This window comes from Esox lucius, chromosome 7 (assembly GCF_011004845.1).
Source record: "Esox lucius isolate fEsoLuc1 chromosome 7, fEsoLuc1.pri, whole genome shotgun sequence".
Classification (NCBI taxonomy): domain Eukaryota; kingdom Metazoa; phylum Chordata; class Actinopteri; order Esociformes; family Esocidae; genus Esox; species Esox lucius.
Window position 1 is genome coordinate 21,042,551 of NC_047575.1, and position 16,936 is coordinate 21,059,486.

Consider the following 16,936-nt stretch of genomic DNA (forward strand, 5'->3'; position numbering starts at 1 on the left):
TGGGATGTTTTCAGCTTCCAGGAATTGTGTATAGATCCTTGCAACATGGGGCTGTGCATTATCATGCTGCAACATGAGGTGATGGTCATGGATGAATGGCACAACAATGGGCCTCAGGATCTCGTCACGGTATCTCTGTGCATTCAAAATGCCATCAATAAAATGCACCTGTTTTCGTTGTCCATAACACACGCCTGCCCATACCATAACCACACCTCCACCATAGGCCACTCCATCCACAGCGTTGACATCAGCAAACCGCTCACCCACACGACGCCATACACGCTGTCTGCCATCTGCCCTGTTCAGTGAAAACCGGGATTCATCCGTGAAGAGAACACCTCTCCAAAGTGCCAGACGCCATCGAATGTGAGCATTTACCCACTCAAGTCGATTACAACGACGAACTGGAGTCAGGTTGAGACCCCAATGAGGATGACGACCGTGCAGATGAGCTTCCCTGAGACGGTTTCTGACAGTTTGTGCAGAAATTCTTTGGTTATGCAAACCGATTGTTGAAGCAGCTGTCCGGGTGACTGGTCACAGATGATCTTAGAGGTGAAGAGGCTGGATGTGGAGGTCCTGGGCTGGTGTGGTTACACGTGGTCTGCGGTTGTGAGGTCGGTTGAATGTACTGCCAAATTCTCTGAAACGCCTTTGGAGGCTTATGGTAGAGAAATGAACATTAAATTCACGGACATTCCTGCAGTCAGCATGCCAATTGCACGCTCCCTCAAAACATGCGACATCTGTGGCATTGTACTGTGTGATGGATCTGCACATTTTAGAGTGGCCTTTTATTGTGGCCAGCCTAAGGCACAGCTGTGCAATAATCATGCTGTCTGATCAGCATCTTGATATGCCACACCTGTGAGGTGGATGGATTATCTCGGCAAAGGAGAAGTGCTCACTAACACAGATTCATATAGATTTGTGAACAATATTTGAGAGAAATAGGCCTTTTGTGTACGTAGAAAAAGTCTTAGATCTTTGAGTTCAGCTCATGATAAATAGGGGCAAAAACAAAAGTGTTGCATTTATAATTCTGTTCAGTGTATGTATGTATGTATGTATACAATGTATATATTTACTTGACAAATAAACACTACCCAAAGAATGACATGTTTTCAAATTTCAAGAGCCTATGTTTTTTTATTCGTAGAGAGGTTTGAGGTGGTTGAGAGTTATAGGAATGATGTATCTGGGAGACTTGGGTGGAATTCATCATGTATTAACGGATGTACTGTCCGTATAATCCTAGACAGAATATGCAAACACTTCACAGACCATTTCGTTTATTTCGAGCTATTCGATTCGACTCTATTCAGCAACAACCTAGTATATCCTCTAGTTTCCAAGGGAACCAACTCAGATTACAGTTTTGTGCCAGCAGAAGTGTCATTCTCTGTAAGAATGACACTTTCATCGTAATGTGCACCAACATCTACTCAGATTGTGTATTCTGAATTGCCACTTTAGCAACAGTTTGACAGAGCTGCTTGGTAGTACCAAACTCATGACTCTTTATATGCATGTACTTCCCAGGGTGCTATTAGGGGCCGATTCTGACCACCAGATTGACATGAGTGACCCCATCAGTGACCAGTTCTTCTTTTTGGAGTGGAATGAAGCAGCAAAACTCAATGCTAAGATTTATGAAAAGGTCTGAATGAATTGCTATCATGTACATCTTCAATTACATCTACTTTCTTTCCCTGAAACCTCCCCTTCCTTACCTCTATGCTCTTCACCTTTTGACCTTGATTCTTCCTGCCCTTTACCCGGAACAGGTGTTCCGCTGCCTCCCCTGCAACTCTGTTCGCAGCATGAGGGAGCTAAAGGGGTATTCCGGCATGGAGCGCCTGTGTGACACAGACCCCATGCAGGCTAAAGAAGAGCTAAAGCATATCAGGGGGTTACTGGTCCACTTCCCCCTGAACTTCCTGGCAGAGGAAAATCTACTCCCCCCACGAGGCAGCAAGGAGGGAATGGCTCCCACAGAACTCTGGACATAAGAGACCAGGCTACCAGCCACAAAGACCAAGGTGACACTGGAAAAGCCCAGTCTAGCAAGAGAGAACTGTATGGCTTTTTATCACCTTTACCAGGCTCTGCTCCATTATATTTTAAAAGATTGCAATTCACCTTGCCTGAAAGCACATACTGGTGTGTCGATTAAGGTTTTTAAGATTTGTAAAATACAGTAGTTGTTGATTAAATACAGTAGTTGTTGAGAACATTTGAATTCTTTCTTAAAAAGGTCAAACATTTTATTACACAACAGGGGCTGGATTATGCCTATCAGATAGGAAACAATACACAGAAATAAAATTACAAAAAAATTACAATTAACAATAGTCCCCATTCATCTTAATGATTTGTTCTCTTCATTCTATATAAATGTATTATTAGCCTTTTATTTTGGTCCAAGTGAGCCAACTATGTGAATAATGACCACAGTTTGAATATTCAACGTATGTTTTTAAGGTGTTGGATCAATGCCATAATCAACTTTTGTTTGTTAATATAATACTAAACCTGAGAATTTTCTTTTTTTAAAGGGCTAAGGTACAGGTCATTGGACATAGCAAGAACAGGATTCCACTGGACGAGAGGCAGGGGGAGGAATGGAGATCAGAAGTCAAGTCTCAGATGATTGAGGAACACTGCATACATTTTTTGTTGCAAGGATGTTGGTGGATAGCTCTTCTCTCTCTACCTCACTTGCTCAGCCTTACACATTTTTGCTTTTCTCTCTCTGCCTCTCGTTTCCACTCTCAGTGTAGTGCCAGCTTTTCTGTCAGAACATTTGTGGTTGTTATGGTGACGGTTACAAAGAGCTGACTAGATTGTGGCCGAAAGTGGAAAGGAGAGATGAGTGATGGGCTGAATCAGACAGCGGTATATGAAAAGATTGAAGTGGATATGGAAGACAACAGGTGAACTAGCAAAATTCTGTGGAAGGAAGGTCTTTGGATTTGCGATATAGCCATTAACAAAAGAGGAAGGCTTTGGACCTGGAGGAATAGAGGGGAATGTTAAAAATATATTCGGGGAGTGCTCCTGGCATTCTTAAATTGTTGCATCTTTTTGCTGTTACTATGGCAACCAAGTGAATTATTGTTACGTAACCTACCCTGTTGTCAGGCATCTAGAACATTCCACTTCATTTTGGGAAAGGGGAGGAAGGATTTTTTTGTTGTTGTAAACTGCACTGTTGTTGTAAAACGCACTGATCAAGAATAGAAGTGTTCCCTTTTTACCACAGTTTTGATATAGTGCATGTATCAAATGTATGCTTCCATTGATGGTCTCAACTGAATGCTGAATTCCAGCATATTGCCACTATTATAGCACCTCTACCAATTTATTTATAACAGAACTATTCAAGTTTATTTAGTTATACTAGTTCTACAATCTCCACTACTACTACTTAGTCTACTGCTATACCTACTAGTGTTACTCTTTGGACATTCCACAAATTCGGTGCCGGCCTTTGTGAAGTAATATCTTGTCATTATAGAGCCTATGTCCAACTTCATAAACACATGTTTTTAATCCCAATATTTTAAATAAAAATTATCTAAAGTGTCTATTAAATCTGGGATCTTAAATTTTTGACAGAACACTGGGATGAGTCAGGACAAAAATTTAACTGCTCTCAAATGTATAGACAGAGCTATGAAAAACCAGGCAATATTGTAGTTTTGAACCTATACAGTGTTTGTTTACTTTGACATTGTTTCCAAAGAAGTAAACAATTTGGGTTTCTGATAGGGTACGAAAGAACTCAGGCATTTTTTACTATTTATATAATTCAATTACAAGTCCAAAAAGTATTGTAACAACTAAAGATCCCAGTTTTCCGTTCCAAATAAAGTAACAAAGTTGTCCTTTGAAGAGCTTAGAATATCATCATAAAAATCTGATTATGTGCAGAGAGGCAAGCTTCACAAAAAAGGTGTTCACAGATGTCCGACCTGGCTACATTTGGGGGAAAAAGGATGATGTGTTATGCTTGAACCGCTTAGACCTAAACCACAAAAAGCCAGCAACTGGTCAAAAATAGTATATCCAGCTCTGCTTTTGGTAGTTACATTTAGAATTTTTCAACTTTAACAAGTCTTTATATAACAATCAGCTTCAGCAAATTATTAATAATGCAGTCTATATTAATACAACAGACTTTTTTTTTTTATTCATCGTTTTTAAAATAACATGGCTAAGCAAATGGCATGCATATGTTACTAATTATTATTGTGTTTTTATATTTTACCATTGGTTTCATATTTTCATTTCATTGCTTTTTACTACTACCCTTTATATAACATAAATATTTTCTACTTATTTATAATCATTATAGGCCTATGTTTTTAAACACTTTACTATTCCTTATGTATCTCAATAATGATGATAATAACTAGGCTATATCCTTTACTTTTATTTTACAGTACAGTCATCATTTTCATGGTTGAGAATGTTAAGTATTTGTAACATTGAATAAAGATCAACACTTTAATAAACATGTATCTGTATGTATTCATATAGTATAAACCGTATGCATTTTAGTTAATTTGCCTCTGGTTTTTAGTCTTATTTCAATCCGTCAGCCATGTACACAGTGGACTAGCTAGCCTACAGTCTACAAGGCAAGGCTTCAGTGCTTCAGTTTCTTCGCCTTTCAGGTAATTTGTCCCCAATACAGAGCCGTAGCCTTTTTTAGTAGGAAGAAGAGAGTGGGAAGAGAAAAAAGAAAAGAGTAAGAGAGGCAAGGGAGGGTGTATACACACTTGCTGGAAAGGGACGTCATAGCCGACCATAGACGAACAGGCTACCAAAACATGGCGAGGAAATAAGTTTACACTGTCTCGTTAGCAGTGTGTCGGAAAATGTGTTGCCATTTAATTGGTATCAAATACTCTCGCTAAAGTCATTATTTAGAAATACGAACCAGCTCCGTCGCTTTTATCGATCGAGGGCCAATTGCGGCCGTACATCAACAGTTTTTCTTCCCACCTTTGGTAAAGCAGTGCAAGCAAGGCGCGATCACCGTCAACGCCAAAGGAATGAAAGTTTCTGTGCGGATATCGAACATTCGACGTAGCTAGCTTGCTATGCGGGCGGTGCGCCATTTGCTACTTCAATTGTGGAACAATTGGAACAATTTAAGTCTTTTCCGGGCGGAAATTGCGACTAGCTAGCCATGCATGTTTATTCGCAATAAATCTTATTTTTGATTTGTGCGTGGGCAGTTAACTGTCAGCCAGCTGGATAACGTTCGTGTGATAGCAGCCTGACAGCTCTGCTGCGGACCAGCTTTGTATTTTGCTGTTATCAATAATTTTGTAAGATAGCTACCTAGGTACTTGTTCTAACTTTTGTTTAATCTCACAAACTACATCTAGAATTGTGTTGTGTTTGTAAAAACATTGAAATAATCATTGATATCGTTCGAGTCGTTATGCACCAGTATCTCAAATGAACGCAGTAATAAGATAGTTCTGCACAATATTGGGTCTCTATATTAATACAATGGGTCAAAGTAGACTAGGTTGCAAGCTAGCTATCTAACTGCGTTTTGCCTTATCGTTTTGCCGACTAGATAGCTAGCCATCTACATTAGTAAGTCAAGTCTCCATCACGGGACCCCCATCTGTCTCAGTGTGTGGAACTGGGTTTGTTCTGAGAGGGACCTGATAGCTTAGGACACAACAAGCGTAGGTAAACATTGGACCACCTGGATTTTTAACTGGCCACTGCTTTGATTTTTGTTTAAATTATTTGAAACTACCTTTGCCAGCATGTCTGAAAACGCCCCCACACGAAGCTTGGATGACATAGATCTCGCTGCTTTGAGGGTAAGTACCGTCTACATCTTGCCATCGAGTTGTTTAAAACTGCAGCCAAATATCATTATGCACATGCCAAACTAGACGATATTAACACTTTGGAAACATGTAACAACTACTAATGTCAGTTTGATTTTCTTGCTTAAGAGTTATTATATTAAGGTTAAATGGCCTGTTGTGTCATGAGTGTTCAGTTTACAATTTTGACTGACGATGCCTGATGGTATTAGCAAGGTATTAGTATGTGCTAATGATGATCAGTTCTAGATAAGATGGACACCTCGCCATCCACTCTGATCTAGTTTTAACCTATACACTGGGTTTTAAAAGTATTCAGACCTCTTCACTTTTGCCACATGTTGTTGTCTTATAGACTGAATTTAGTATCGAATAAATACAAAAAATGCCCTCAATCCACGCTATATAAGGTCAAAGCGAATACACTTTTAGATATGTGACAACTCAAATCTCATGTAAGTATTCAGGCCCTTTATTGGGTAACCTATGACTACCAGCTTAGCATTCTTGGAATTGAACCCTTTCTTACATGCCAGTCCTCTTAAGCTCTGTCAGATTGGATGAAGAGTGTCAGTGAACTCTGATCTTCAAGTCTCCCCACAGATATTCAATGGGGTTTAAGTCTGGATTGAGCCACACAAGAACATTCATTGACTTGTCCCAAAGCCACTCCAGCTTCATCCTGCTGAAGCATGAATCTCTGCCCTAGTCTAAGGTCCTGTGTGCTCTGAATGATGTTTTCTTTAAGGACCTCTATTTCTCTCTGCCAGTCTCCCAGTCTTTGAAGCTGAGAGAATATTTTTCCTCTCACTCAGTCCTTTAAGTGCATTTTAGATTAGATTGAACTTTATTGTAATTGAATAGTACAACGAAATGCAGTTAGCATCTAACCAGAAGTACAAATAGAGGAGGGCTGAAAATGTACAGGTATTTACAAATATTAAGTATGTTACCTGTGGAAAGTGGAGTTTTGCATTTTTGCTAAACCAGGCTACATTTCATATGCCTTTTACATAGGAGTTGCTTCATTCTTGCCCCCCTGCCATAAAGGCTTGATTGGGTCCTGAAGAGATGGTTGTGCTTCTGGCAGGTTCTCTCATCTCAGCAGAAAAACTTCAAATCTCTGTTAGTGGCCATTGGCTTTTTGATTACCTTTCTCACCACTTATTTCTTTGTATTTGCATCTTTCTTTGTAAGTGCATCTCAAAAATCTTTAATATCATGGAACAGTTATTTTCCCCCCCTATAATTAAAATCAAAAGTTTCACCTTCATATAATCTAGAATAATTACACACAAAGTACATTTCTTTAGTTTCAATCTTGATGATTACGGCTTACAGCTCATGGAAATCCAAAAACTAGTATCTCAAAATATTTTTATAAAATATTTACACTTAAGACATGTCAGCCTGAGAAACTCTCTAATCAGCAAATTAAGTCCCTTAGCCTTCAATACATACAACCACAATCATGGGGAAGACTGCTGACTTGACAGTTGTCCAGAGGACACTCATTGACACCCACCATGAGGAGGGTAAGCCACAGAAGGTCATTGCTGAAAGGGCTGGCTGTTCGCAGAGTGCTGTATCAAAGCATATTCATGGAAAGTTGACTGGAAGGAAAAAGTGTGGTAGGAAAAGGTGCACAAGCAACTGGGATGACCGCAGCCTTGAGAGGATTGTCAAGCAAAGCCGATTCACAAGGAGTGGACTGAGGCTGGAGTCAGTGCATCAAGAGTCACCACGCACAGACGTGTCCAGGAAATGAGCTACAAGTGTTCGCATTCCTAATGTCAAGCCACTCCTCCACCAGAGACAACGTCAAGCGTCTTACCTGTGCGAAGGGGAAAAAGAACTGGACTGTTGTTCAGTGGTCCAAAGTCCTCTCTTCAGATGAAAGTAAACTTTGCATTTCATTTGGAAATCAAGGTGCCATAGTCTGGAGGAAAAGTGGAGAGGCACAGAATCCAAGTTGCTTGAAGTCCAGTGTGAAGTTCCCACAGTCAGTGATGATTTTGGGTACCATGTCATCTGCTGGTGTTGGTCCACCAAGTCCAGAGTAAATGCAGCCATCTACCAGGAGATTTTACCGCACTTCATACTTCCATCTGCTGACAAGCTTTATGGTGATGCTGATTTCCTTCTCCAGCAGGACTTGGCACCTGCCCACCGTGCCAAAACTGGTAACTAGTTTGCTGCCCATGAAATTACTGTGCTTGATTGGCCAGCCAACTCGCCTGGCATGAACCCCTTAGAGAATCTATGGGGTATTGTCGAGAGGAAAATGACATACGAGCTAAGGGCCACTATCAAAGCAACCTGGGCTTCCATAACACCTCAGCAGTGCCACAGGCTGATTGTATCCGTGCCATGCTGCATTAATGCAGTAACTCTTGTAAAAGGGGCCCCGACCAAGTTTTGAGTGCGTAAATGAACATACTTAGGAAACCTTTTAAAGTCGTTTGAGTTAATTAGCTGATTAGAGCTCTTCTCTGGTCGACATTGCTGTATTATAAATGTTTTACTGTAATATTTTGTGATGCTGGATTTTTGATTTCCATGAGCTGTAAGCCGTAATCATCAAGATTGAAACACAAATGGCTTGAAATGTTTCCCTTTGTGAAATTAATCTAGAATATGATTTGATTTGAATGACATAAAAACATTATTTTTTTGAGATGTGCCTATAGTTTGGCCTGACGGCCTGCCCTTTGAAGAGTCGTGGGGGTTCCAAACTTTGTTGATTTTACAATAATGGAGCTCACTGTTCTCTTGGGAACTTTCAATGCTTAGCAATGTTTTTAATAACCTTTCCCAGATCTGTGCTTTGACACAATTCTATCTGAGATTTACTGGGCGTTCCCAGAACTTCATGGCATTGGTTTTGCTCAGACATGCACTGTGAAGTCTGATCTCTACATAGACCTGTGTGTTCTTTCCTAAATCATGTCCAATCAATTAAATCTGCCACAGGTGAACTCCAGGTTCTAGAGATCTTGATCTTGATGATCAAAGGACACCTGATGCATCTGAGCTCAATTTGTATTGTCATACCAAAGGGTCAGTATTCTTCATGTAGGCTACATGAGAGAGTTCCATGTTTTATTGTCAATAAACTGGCCCTAGGTGTGTGAGCGTTTAAACCGTACATTTCTGTGACATCTTTAATGTTAAGAAAAATAAATAACAAATTCCATTATTTTTTTTATAGTGCAGTAACAACCTATTATGTCAGAATGATGAAAAAATAAATATCTAATGCATTACGCTCTAAAGTCAGAAGGCAACATTTTAGTAACTACGGTGCTGTGGCTACTTAATTTTTTAAGTGCCTGTTTAAACATTAAGCACATTTAGAATTTGTCATATCCCTAAATGGCATATTTTTATAATTCTTGTAATTACGGGTAACTATTTAAAAATCTATTATAGTATGGTGAAAGTGAATGGGTTTGAATATGTTCTGATGCCAGTGTGTTCCTCAGTTGCACCTGATTTATGTATTTTCTTTTTTATAGTTGTCTCTTCCAATCATCAAATGTTCACTAACCACAAGACTTCATTGTAGCCTGTGTCAAACGGATGTAGAAAACATTCTGAAAAAAAATGTGATAGGTTTTTTTTTAAACTCATTGATAGTTTGTTCTATTGCACTTTCTCTGTGACATGTATACTGTTCACAAATAAAACGTTGGTTGATAATTTTTATAGCATTATCCGGTGTCCGTATCGTCAAACAAAAACTGTAACATGTAGCAGAGTAGAGTATGGTTTGATAAAGGCAAATTTAATTTTTTCCAGTATCTCTAGCGATTTTAGTACACCGAGTTGCAGGCCAGACCTCTCCATGCAATTCTATTTAATTCCCCATACTGAGGGGTGGATGGGAGAGAGCTCTGAGAGGAATGATTCACTTTAAGCTTATTGTTTGATTGCTGTCCTATATAACTCCCACTCTGCTTTCTACACATACAGCCTTCTACACACACATCCACATATTATTCACATAGCCTACAAGTATAACCTAGGCTAGCAATAGCACATGACTATGATTTCTCTCTTGGTAGACGACTCAATACTTTTTTCAATACATTTTTACTTAATGCGTACTGCATGCGTGTCTTGTGCCATGTCATAAGAATTTCACTGCTCCGAATGACACTGTTATTTTATGCATTTGACAATAAAGACTTTGACTTTGAAAAGTTACAGTGGTATAGTAGAATAAACAACACGTGTGCCTAGCGGAGGCTTTCATTTTTCAAGCCTTGCATTTGTGAGTGCCCACATCGCAAAATTTCATCTCTGAGTTGCATTCTGGATGTCTGGAAATGTGGAAGTGGTTCCCGTTTTAGCCAGGTTAATTTCTGTGGGAGCAAATTCTTCAGAATGAATAATGAGTTGATGACCAATGAAGTAAGATTCCCTCCCTCATTTCACTTCGAAGTTTACCCCAAAGACAGCATTTGTAATAGTTGATAAAAACAACACTTTTAAAAGCCTGTTACACACCATAGCCTGATTAATTTTCTAATATACATTCTGGTGCAAATTCAGCATGTTACTGTCTTGCCTAGGGATAGTTTTTAGCATTGTTTTCATGTAGAGTGCAGTGTTCATGTAGGTACATGCAAAGCAGTTAGTGATTGTTCGACCTAGAACCCTGAGATGTTGTTAAAGGCCCATGTAGTCATTTTTCACAAAAAAGCAATTATTCACATCTGTCCCAGCCTGGAATTAGCATTATTATTTTAGTCCAAATCCATTAATTGAAACTGTGCACCCCGGTAAACAAAAGTTGTTGTTCCGGGTGGTCAATAAAATGTACGCTGATTGATATCATTATGAACAAATCTGACCTGGTAAACATAGGAATTATTAGTTCGAAAATGTTCTGAGCAATACAACCTTGTCAGATTCTTTGAGAAAATCCACACCCCTAGTCTTAGTTGGAAGTGTTTTGGAGTAGTTTTCCGCTTGCAATGCAGCTTCTGTTGATCGGGACACAGTTTCAAATCCAGAATTTGGACAGACTAATAATGCTTATTCTAGGCTGGGACAAAGTTGAATAATGGCTTTTTGTGAACAACTCAAGGTAAGCCGTATATCCTGTAATTCTGAATCTAGGTTGATTTATTTCTTTAAGGTGATTCATTCTTGGGTGAAATAAAACTTACCCAGAGTTGTTGTTGAAGGCCCATGGAGTCATATTTTCAAGACAAGCCATTATTGACCTCTGTCCCAGCCTGGAATTGTTATTATTAGCATTGTTCAAATTCATTCATTGAAACTGCGTCCCAAGCAACAAAAGCTGCTTTGCAAATGGAAACTAACTCAAAAAACGCTCCAGTAATGTGTCGCGCTAGCATTGATTTTTGAACAGACTGATGAAACAGCTAGCGGAATTTGCTGACTTCAAACTGTTTTCTGTACCCCCCACCACAGGCTCGGTTTTTCTGCAATAATGTCATCGGTAGTTAGAGAATGCTAAGTGGTTGTTCCAGGTGGTCAATAAAGTTATGTCAAAACTAAAAAAAACACATTGATACCATTGTGCACAAAACTGGCTGGTAAACTGTGAAAAGGAAAACATTATTTAGAGGAATACAACTATGACAAGTTATTTGAGAAAAACAACACCACAAGTCTTAGTATGGTAGTGTTTTGGAGTAAGTTCCTGCTTTCATTTCAGCTTTTGGGAAAAATGACTCCAATACAGCTTTTGTAAAAAATGAGATCCCATTTACACTGTGGCCACCTGCTTGTTTGACATTTCCTTCCAAAATCATGGGTGTCAATGTGGAGTTGGTCCCTGCTTTGCTGCTGTAATAGCCTCTACATTTCTAGGCTTTCCACTAGCTGTGGGAACATTGCCGCCGGGATTTGCTTCTATTCAGCCACAAAAACATTAGTGAGGTTGGGCGCTTATGTAGGGTGATTAGGCCTGGCTCTCAGTCAGCGTTCCAATCTATCCCAAATGTGTTTGCTGGGTTTGAGGTCAGGGCTCTGCAGGCCAGGCAAGTTCTTCCACACCAATCAAAACAAATCATTTTTTTATGGACCTCGCTTTTTATGGGGCATTGTCATGTTGAAACGGGAAGGGCTTTTCCAAAACTGTTGCCACAAAGTTGGAATCACAGAATTGTCTAGAATGTCCCTGCACTCAAAACAGTCGCAGTCCATAATTCTTCCTCCACTAAACTTTACACTTTTGCATTTGTGCATGTAGCGTTCTGCTGGCAACCACTAAACACAGATTTGTCCACTGGACTGCCATATAGTGAAACAGGATTCATCACTCCTGAGAATGTGTTGTTTTCATTGGTTGTGAAAACATGACGTGCTCAGCATGCCCGCAGTTAATTGGTCAGAAAAGGCTATGCTGTGCCAGTCAATCTTAATGGGTATCTCCACTTGCAAACACTGAAAATGTACCACTGCAGATTGATTTAAAGTACAAATCGTTTTGACACAGGCCTAGTGAAATTTTAGTGGCAAAACTATTATTTTATATTGGCAATTGTAATTAACGAGTTGCATGATTCCAAATATCAAGTCAGTTACAAGTATGCAAAACCTTTTTCTGCTACAAAATTTATTACACATTTGTATAAAATGTGCAGGTATGCAAATCTTTTTTTACTGCTACCAAACTAATTACAAGTTTGCAAATCTGCAAACTGCTCACCAACTGAACATCACTAATAAGGCTTTTGACACGGTTCTTTTACCTTATGATTTGTGCTTTTGGTACAATGCCCGTCAATATAAAAGGTACAATGCCATTTGAGCCGTCAGTGTTTTATTTCAAATCCAGTGTGCTGGAATACATAACCAAAACAAGAAATATTGTGTCACTGTCCAAATACTTACTGCACCGAGTGTGTATGTACACAGATTAGCCATAACATTTTGACCACTGTGAATAACACTGATAATCTTGTTATCATGGCACCTATCAGTGGGTGGGATATATTAGGCAGCCAGTGAACATTCTGTCCTCAAAGTTGAAGTGTTAGAAGCAGGAAAAATGGGCAAGCATAAGGATCTGAGCGACTTTGTAAGGGGGCCATATTTTGATGGCTAGACAACTGGGTCAGAGCGTCTCCAAAACTGCAGCCCTTGTGGGGTGTTCCCGGTCTGCAGTGGTCAGTACTATCAAAAGTGGTCCAAGGAAGGAAAGTGGTGAACCGGCAACAGGGTCATGGCTCATAAACCTAACTATTTTACTATTTTTAACTCCTATCCTTAAACACTGTAACCTACCCTTTATTCCTCATCTTAACATAACCCTAACTCCTACACCTTATGCCTATCTAAGATCAATTCTAACCCTGTTTTTAAAACTAACCTTAACCCTAAGATAATGTTTGTTGTTTAAAGCTTCTTGTTAGAGTGAGGAGTGGACAAATGTCTTCACTTGGCATGATTTTCCTTGTTTTCCTGTTGAGACCCACACTCACTGGACACCTTTTTAGGTATATCTGCTTGCTAACGCAAATAGCCAAACAGCAAATCATGTGGCCAAAACTGCATATATAAAGCATGCATACATCATCAAAAAGTTTAGTTGTTGTTCAAACAAAACATTAGAATGAGAAAGATCCTTGATGTAAGTAAATTTGGCCGTGGTATGATTGTTTGTGCCAGACATGGTGGTTCCAGCTTCTCAAACAGCTGACCTGGGATTTTCACACTACTGTCTTTCGAGTTTGCAGAGAATAGCACGATAACCAAACAAACTGTGAACCGCAGTTCTGTGGGCGTAAAGTCCCTTATGTACATATCCCTTATGCACTGAACTGGTAAAATCAAGTTCTGGTTTCAAATCAAACATAGATGTTTTCCAATAGTTACTGTTTAATTTTATTTATTTTTACGCAGAAAGAATTAAGTGATCCCATGAAGTAATACTGGTCAATTGTTTGGTCCTTAGGTTCTGTCGACTAACATTCTTAAAGAGGCGATGTTTTTTCATATTTAATTGTCTTTATTGCACCTGTTTCAGTTGGCTTAGTCATTGCAAAGGTAACTGGTCTGTCAGTCAAACCGGAAGCCCGTGGTTTCATAGTGGAGGCGCAATTCTGTTTTTAAGAGGTCAAATGTGATACAGAATTAAGGCGAATATGTCTTCTATGTGATTGTTGAGAACCAAAAAGTTGCAGAGCTTATCCAATCATCAGCATTGGCATGCAAACGTATGTGCATGTATCCAGGTTAGTTACCGGATTAGATTAGCATTACGTTATATTTATGAGTACAGATTAGCAATCTGCTACAGACATATCTTTGCCATAAGCATAATAGGCTTTGTGATTTCATGGTTTCATTTTATACTCTGTCTGTGGAAAATCACGCTGCCTTCAACTTCAAGTGATTAAGTACTCTGGGGAAATGTCCTGCAATATTTGAATAGTGGTTAAGTAGGAGGCCTACGCATTTGCCAAAAGCACTGCCCTAAAGTGATATTGCACTGTGCAAAAATGGTTATTTCTGTCCAATCCTGACACAAGCACTGCATGCAGGTGGGCGTAGGTAATCCTGACTTCAGAGATATCATCCGTGAATTAACATCATTGACTTTTGCATTTTGAAAAACGTTTTGGTCAGCTTAATCACAAGCAGTGATTGTGTTCACGTGTGACATGCTCTTAGGCCGTTTCATAGCCAGTGGGCTCTCAACAACCTCATCACAAAGCACTTAAGCCAAGTGTCTGGTAGCAACTAATGAGCGCTAGAGAGAAGTAAAGAAAATATGGGTTATGTATTTAAGATAGTGTCAGCATTTTTGTTGTCAATATTGTGAACATTTGTCAAGTAGGCTGTAGCTACAGGCTAGCCCATCTAGCAGGCAGTCAGGCATGTGAGAGAGATCGGGGGGGGGGGGGGGGCAGACCGAGTAAGATGGAGAGCGAGTCCATGGTCTGTTGAATGTAGTTAGTTAGCAGTTTATCCATGGTGTTTTCCTATTGTGTTCCCTCTCTGTTATCAGAGTAGAGTTTGTTGCTGCTTCCATCCTGCATACTCCTTAGCTCCCCTTAATTTCTTCCTTCACTTCCCACACTCTGGATTGAATGTGGGCGATGCTGCCATCTCTTTCTGCTACCTCTGGATAATTGCATTAGCCTCCTCAGTGCCGTCGTTCTCTCTCCCCCTAGTCCCTGTCATCCCATTATATCCACTATGTTCTGAACTTGTACTCCATTCTGTTGATCCTGCTTCTGCTGCTCTTAATGCTCCTTTTACACTAATTGGACAAATTCCCATTAGGCTTTGGTTTATTCCATATTGTTCTTTTAAACCCCCTAGCCCTTATGCTCTAATCTCTACTTTCCTCATTCTCTTGAACACATCTCTCCTTGTATGCCTTTTCTCTGTTAAACATAAACACTTGAACAATGTCAGGATATGGAACCATTATTGAAGCCAGATGAAAGCAGGATGGTCACGCTGTATTCTCCCAAGCCAATGCAGAAGCAGCTATATCACCCACAGATCCTACACGGGCAATATTGAATCACATGTTTTTTTCTTTCTCCTGTGGAATAAATGGTGATTCTCTTGAAGTAAGACTAGCAATTATAGATGTCATCTGTGGTATTTATATGGTGAGGAGAAATGTCTCACTCACAACACTTTATTTGGTTACTACGTGATTTCATGTGTTATTTCATAGTTTTTATGTATTTGCTATTATTCTACAATGTGGAACATAGTTAAACTAAAGAAATACCCTTAAATGAGTAGTTGTGTCCTAACTTTTGACTGGTACTGTATATCTCAAGCCCCCAAGCTTATGTGGTTACACTGAAATGACAGTCTGTTCAAATACACCATATTTGTTTCTGCCTCTCATTTACCAGCCCATCTGGCCTGGTGGTGTCTTCTGTGGCTTCACTCTGTAAGACATTGATAATTAATGTGTCTATCTTTCAGGACCCAGCAGGGATCTTTGAGCTGGTGGAGGTGGTGGGCAATGGGACCTATGGACAGGTGTACAAGGTAAGTTAAAGCATAGAGGGGTTTTGGGTCAGTGACTCAGCATAAAAGGTGAGGGAGACATGAGGGGTCAGTTGAAGGTCAGTCTTATTGTCTCTCTGTTCTTATTAAACACTTGCTGTGGTAGTGAGTCTGAGATTAAACCAGATTAAGGCAGCTGTGCTGGACTTCATGGAGGCTATCAAACTGAGGAGATGGGTAGTGTAAATGAGATGAGAGAAAATTCAAAAGCTTCACAGAAGAGAATGTGGAAGAGCATACAAGATAAACACTTCTAAAACCGATTAAACAAGTGTAGAGTTCCTGTAGCTCTTTTTTCCATAGAATTAGGAAAGGTTTTCTAGATTGAATTTGTTCCTGTCAATTTCTCATTTCAATGGACCAGTTAAGATAATTCTATCTGTGTATCCTTTAATCAGGGGCGTCATGTTAAGACTGGCCAGCTGGCTGCCATCAAGGTGATGGATGTGACTGAGGAAGAAGAGGAAGAGATCAAGGCTGAGATCAACATGCTAAAGAAGTACAGCCACCACCGCAATATTGCCACCTACTACGGAGCCTTTGTCAAGAAGAGCCCCCCAGGACATGATGACCAGCTCTGGGTTAGTCTGATGGCCCTGTCTTGTGGTATTTCCTGAGGGAAAGCATTTCTCTTATATCCATGAATGACACAATTAAGATTACTATTACTGCTAGACAACTGCCAAAATAAAGGACACACTAACATGAAGGGTTTTACCCACCAGACCATGTTCAATCTGAAGTGGCACAGGTTTTACAAGTGCCTGAAACTTTTATGGAGAGATACGAGGTTCAGTAAACTAATCATCGGGTCTTTATAGAGTTGAATTGTGTCCTTTGATTTGGGCTACCACAAATGTGTGCTTTTGGGGTTCCACAAGGACCAGAATTGGGACCCACTGACTTAAGCTTCTACTACTGGCCTTAAAATCATCCTTTAAAGTGTTTTATATATTTCAAGCCAAGCCATGGTGAACAAAATAATGGGCAATTGGGCCACTTGGTGTGGCCCTTTTGCAGGGTGGAAAGTTATTTCACCGCCCCTGTTG

General features: G+C 39.8%; 2 protein-coding genes across 11 annotated transcripts in view; both read left to right on the forward strand.

Moving 5' to 3' along the window:
• The window catches only part of pld2 (phospholipase D2), a 37,448-nt gene extending 33,025 nt beyond the window's left edge, over positions 1-4,423 (forward strand). For 4 of the 6 annotated variants that reach the window (XM_010893461.3, XM_010893463.5, XM_010893464.4 and 1 more), the window contains exons 23-25: positions 1,546-1,663; positions 1,791-2,045; positions 2,562-4,422. In XM_010893461.3, coding sequence (XP_010891763.2) covers positions 1,546-1,663; positions 1,791-2,015 — 343 coding nt within the window. In that variant the 3' untranslated portion in view covers positions 2,016-2,045; positions 2,562-4,422. Of the gene's footprint in view, positions 1-1,545; positions 1,664-1,790; positions 2,046-2,561 lie in introns of all 6 variants that reach the window. The other 2 variants (XM_010893465.3, XM_020048554.3) reach the window with 1 other exon arrangement.
• Positions 4,424-4,735: 312 nt separating this feature from the next.
• mink1 (misshapen-like kinase 1) overlaps positions 4,736-16,936 on the forward strand; it is a 53,066-nt gene continuing 40,865 nt past the window's right edge. For 3 of the 5 annotated variants that reach the window (XM_029121060.2, XM_029121061.2, XM_034293372.1), the window contains exons 1-3: positions 4,737-5,858; positions 15,804-15,869; positions 16,286-16,468. In XM_029121060.2, coding sequence (XP_028976893.1) covers positions 5,802-5,858; positions 15,804-15,869; positions 16,286-16,468 — 306 coding nt within the window. In that variant the 5' untranslated portion in view covers positions 4,737-5,801. Of the gene's footprint in view, positions 5,859-15,803; positions 15,870-16,285; positions 16,469-16,936 lie in introns of all 5 variants that reach the window. The other 2 variants (XM_029121059.2, XM_029121058.2) reach the window with 2 other exon arrangements.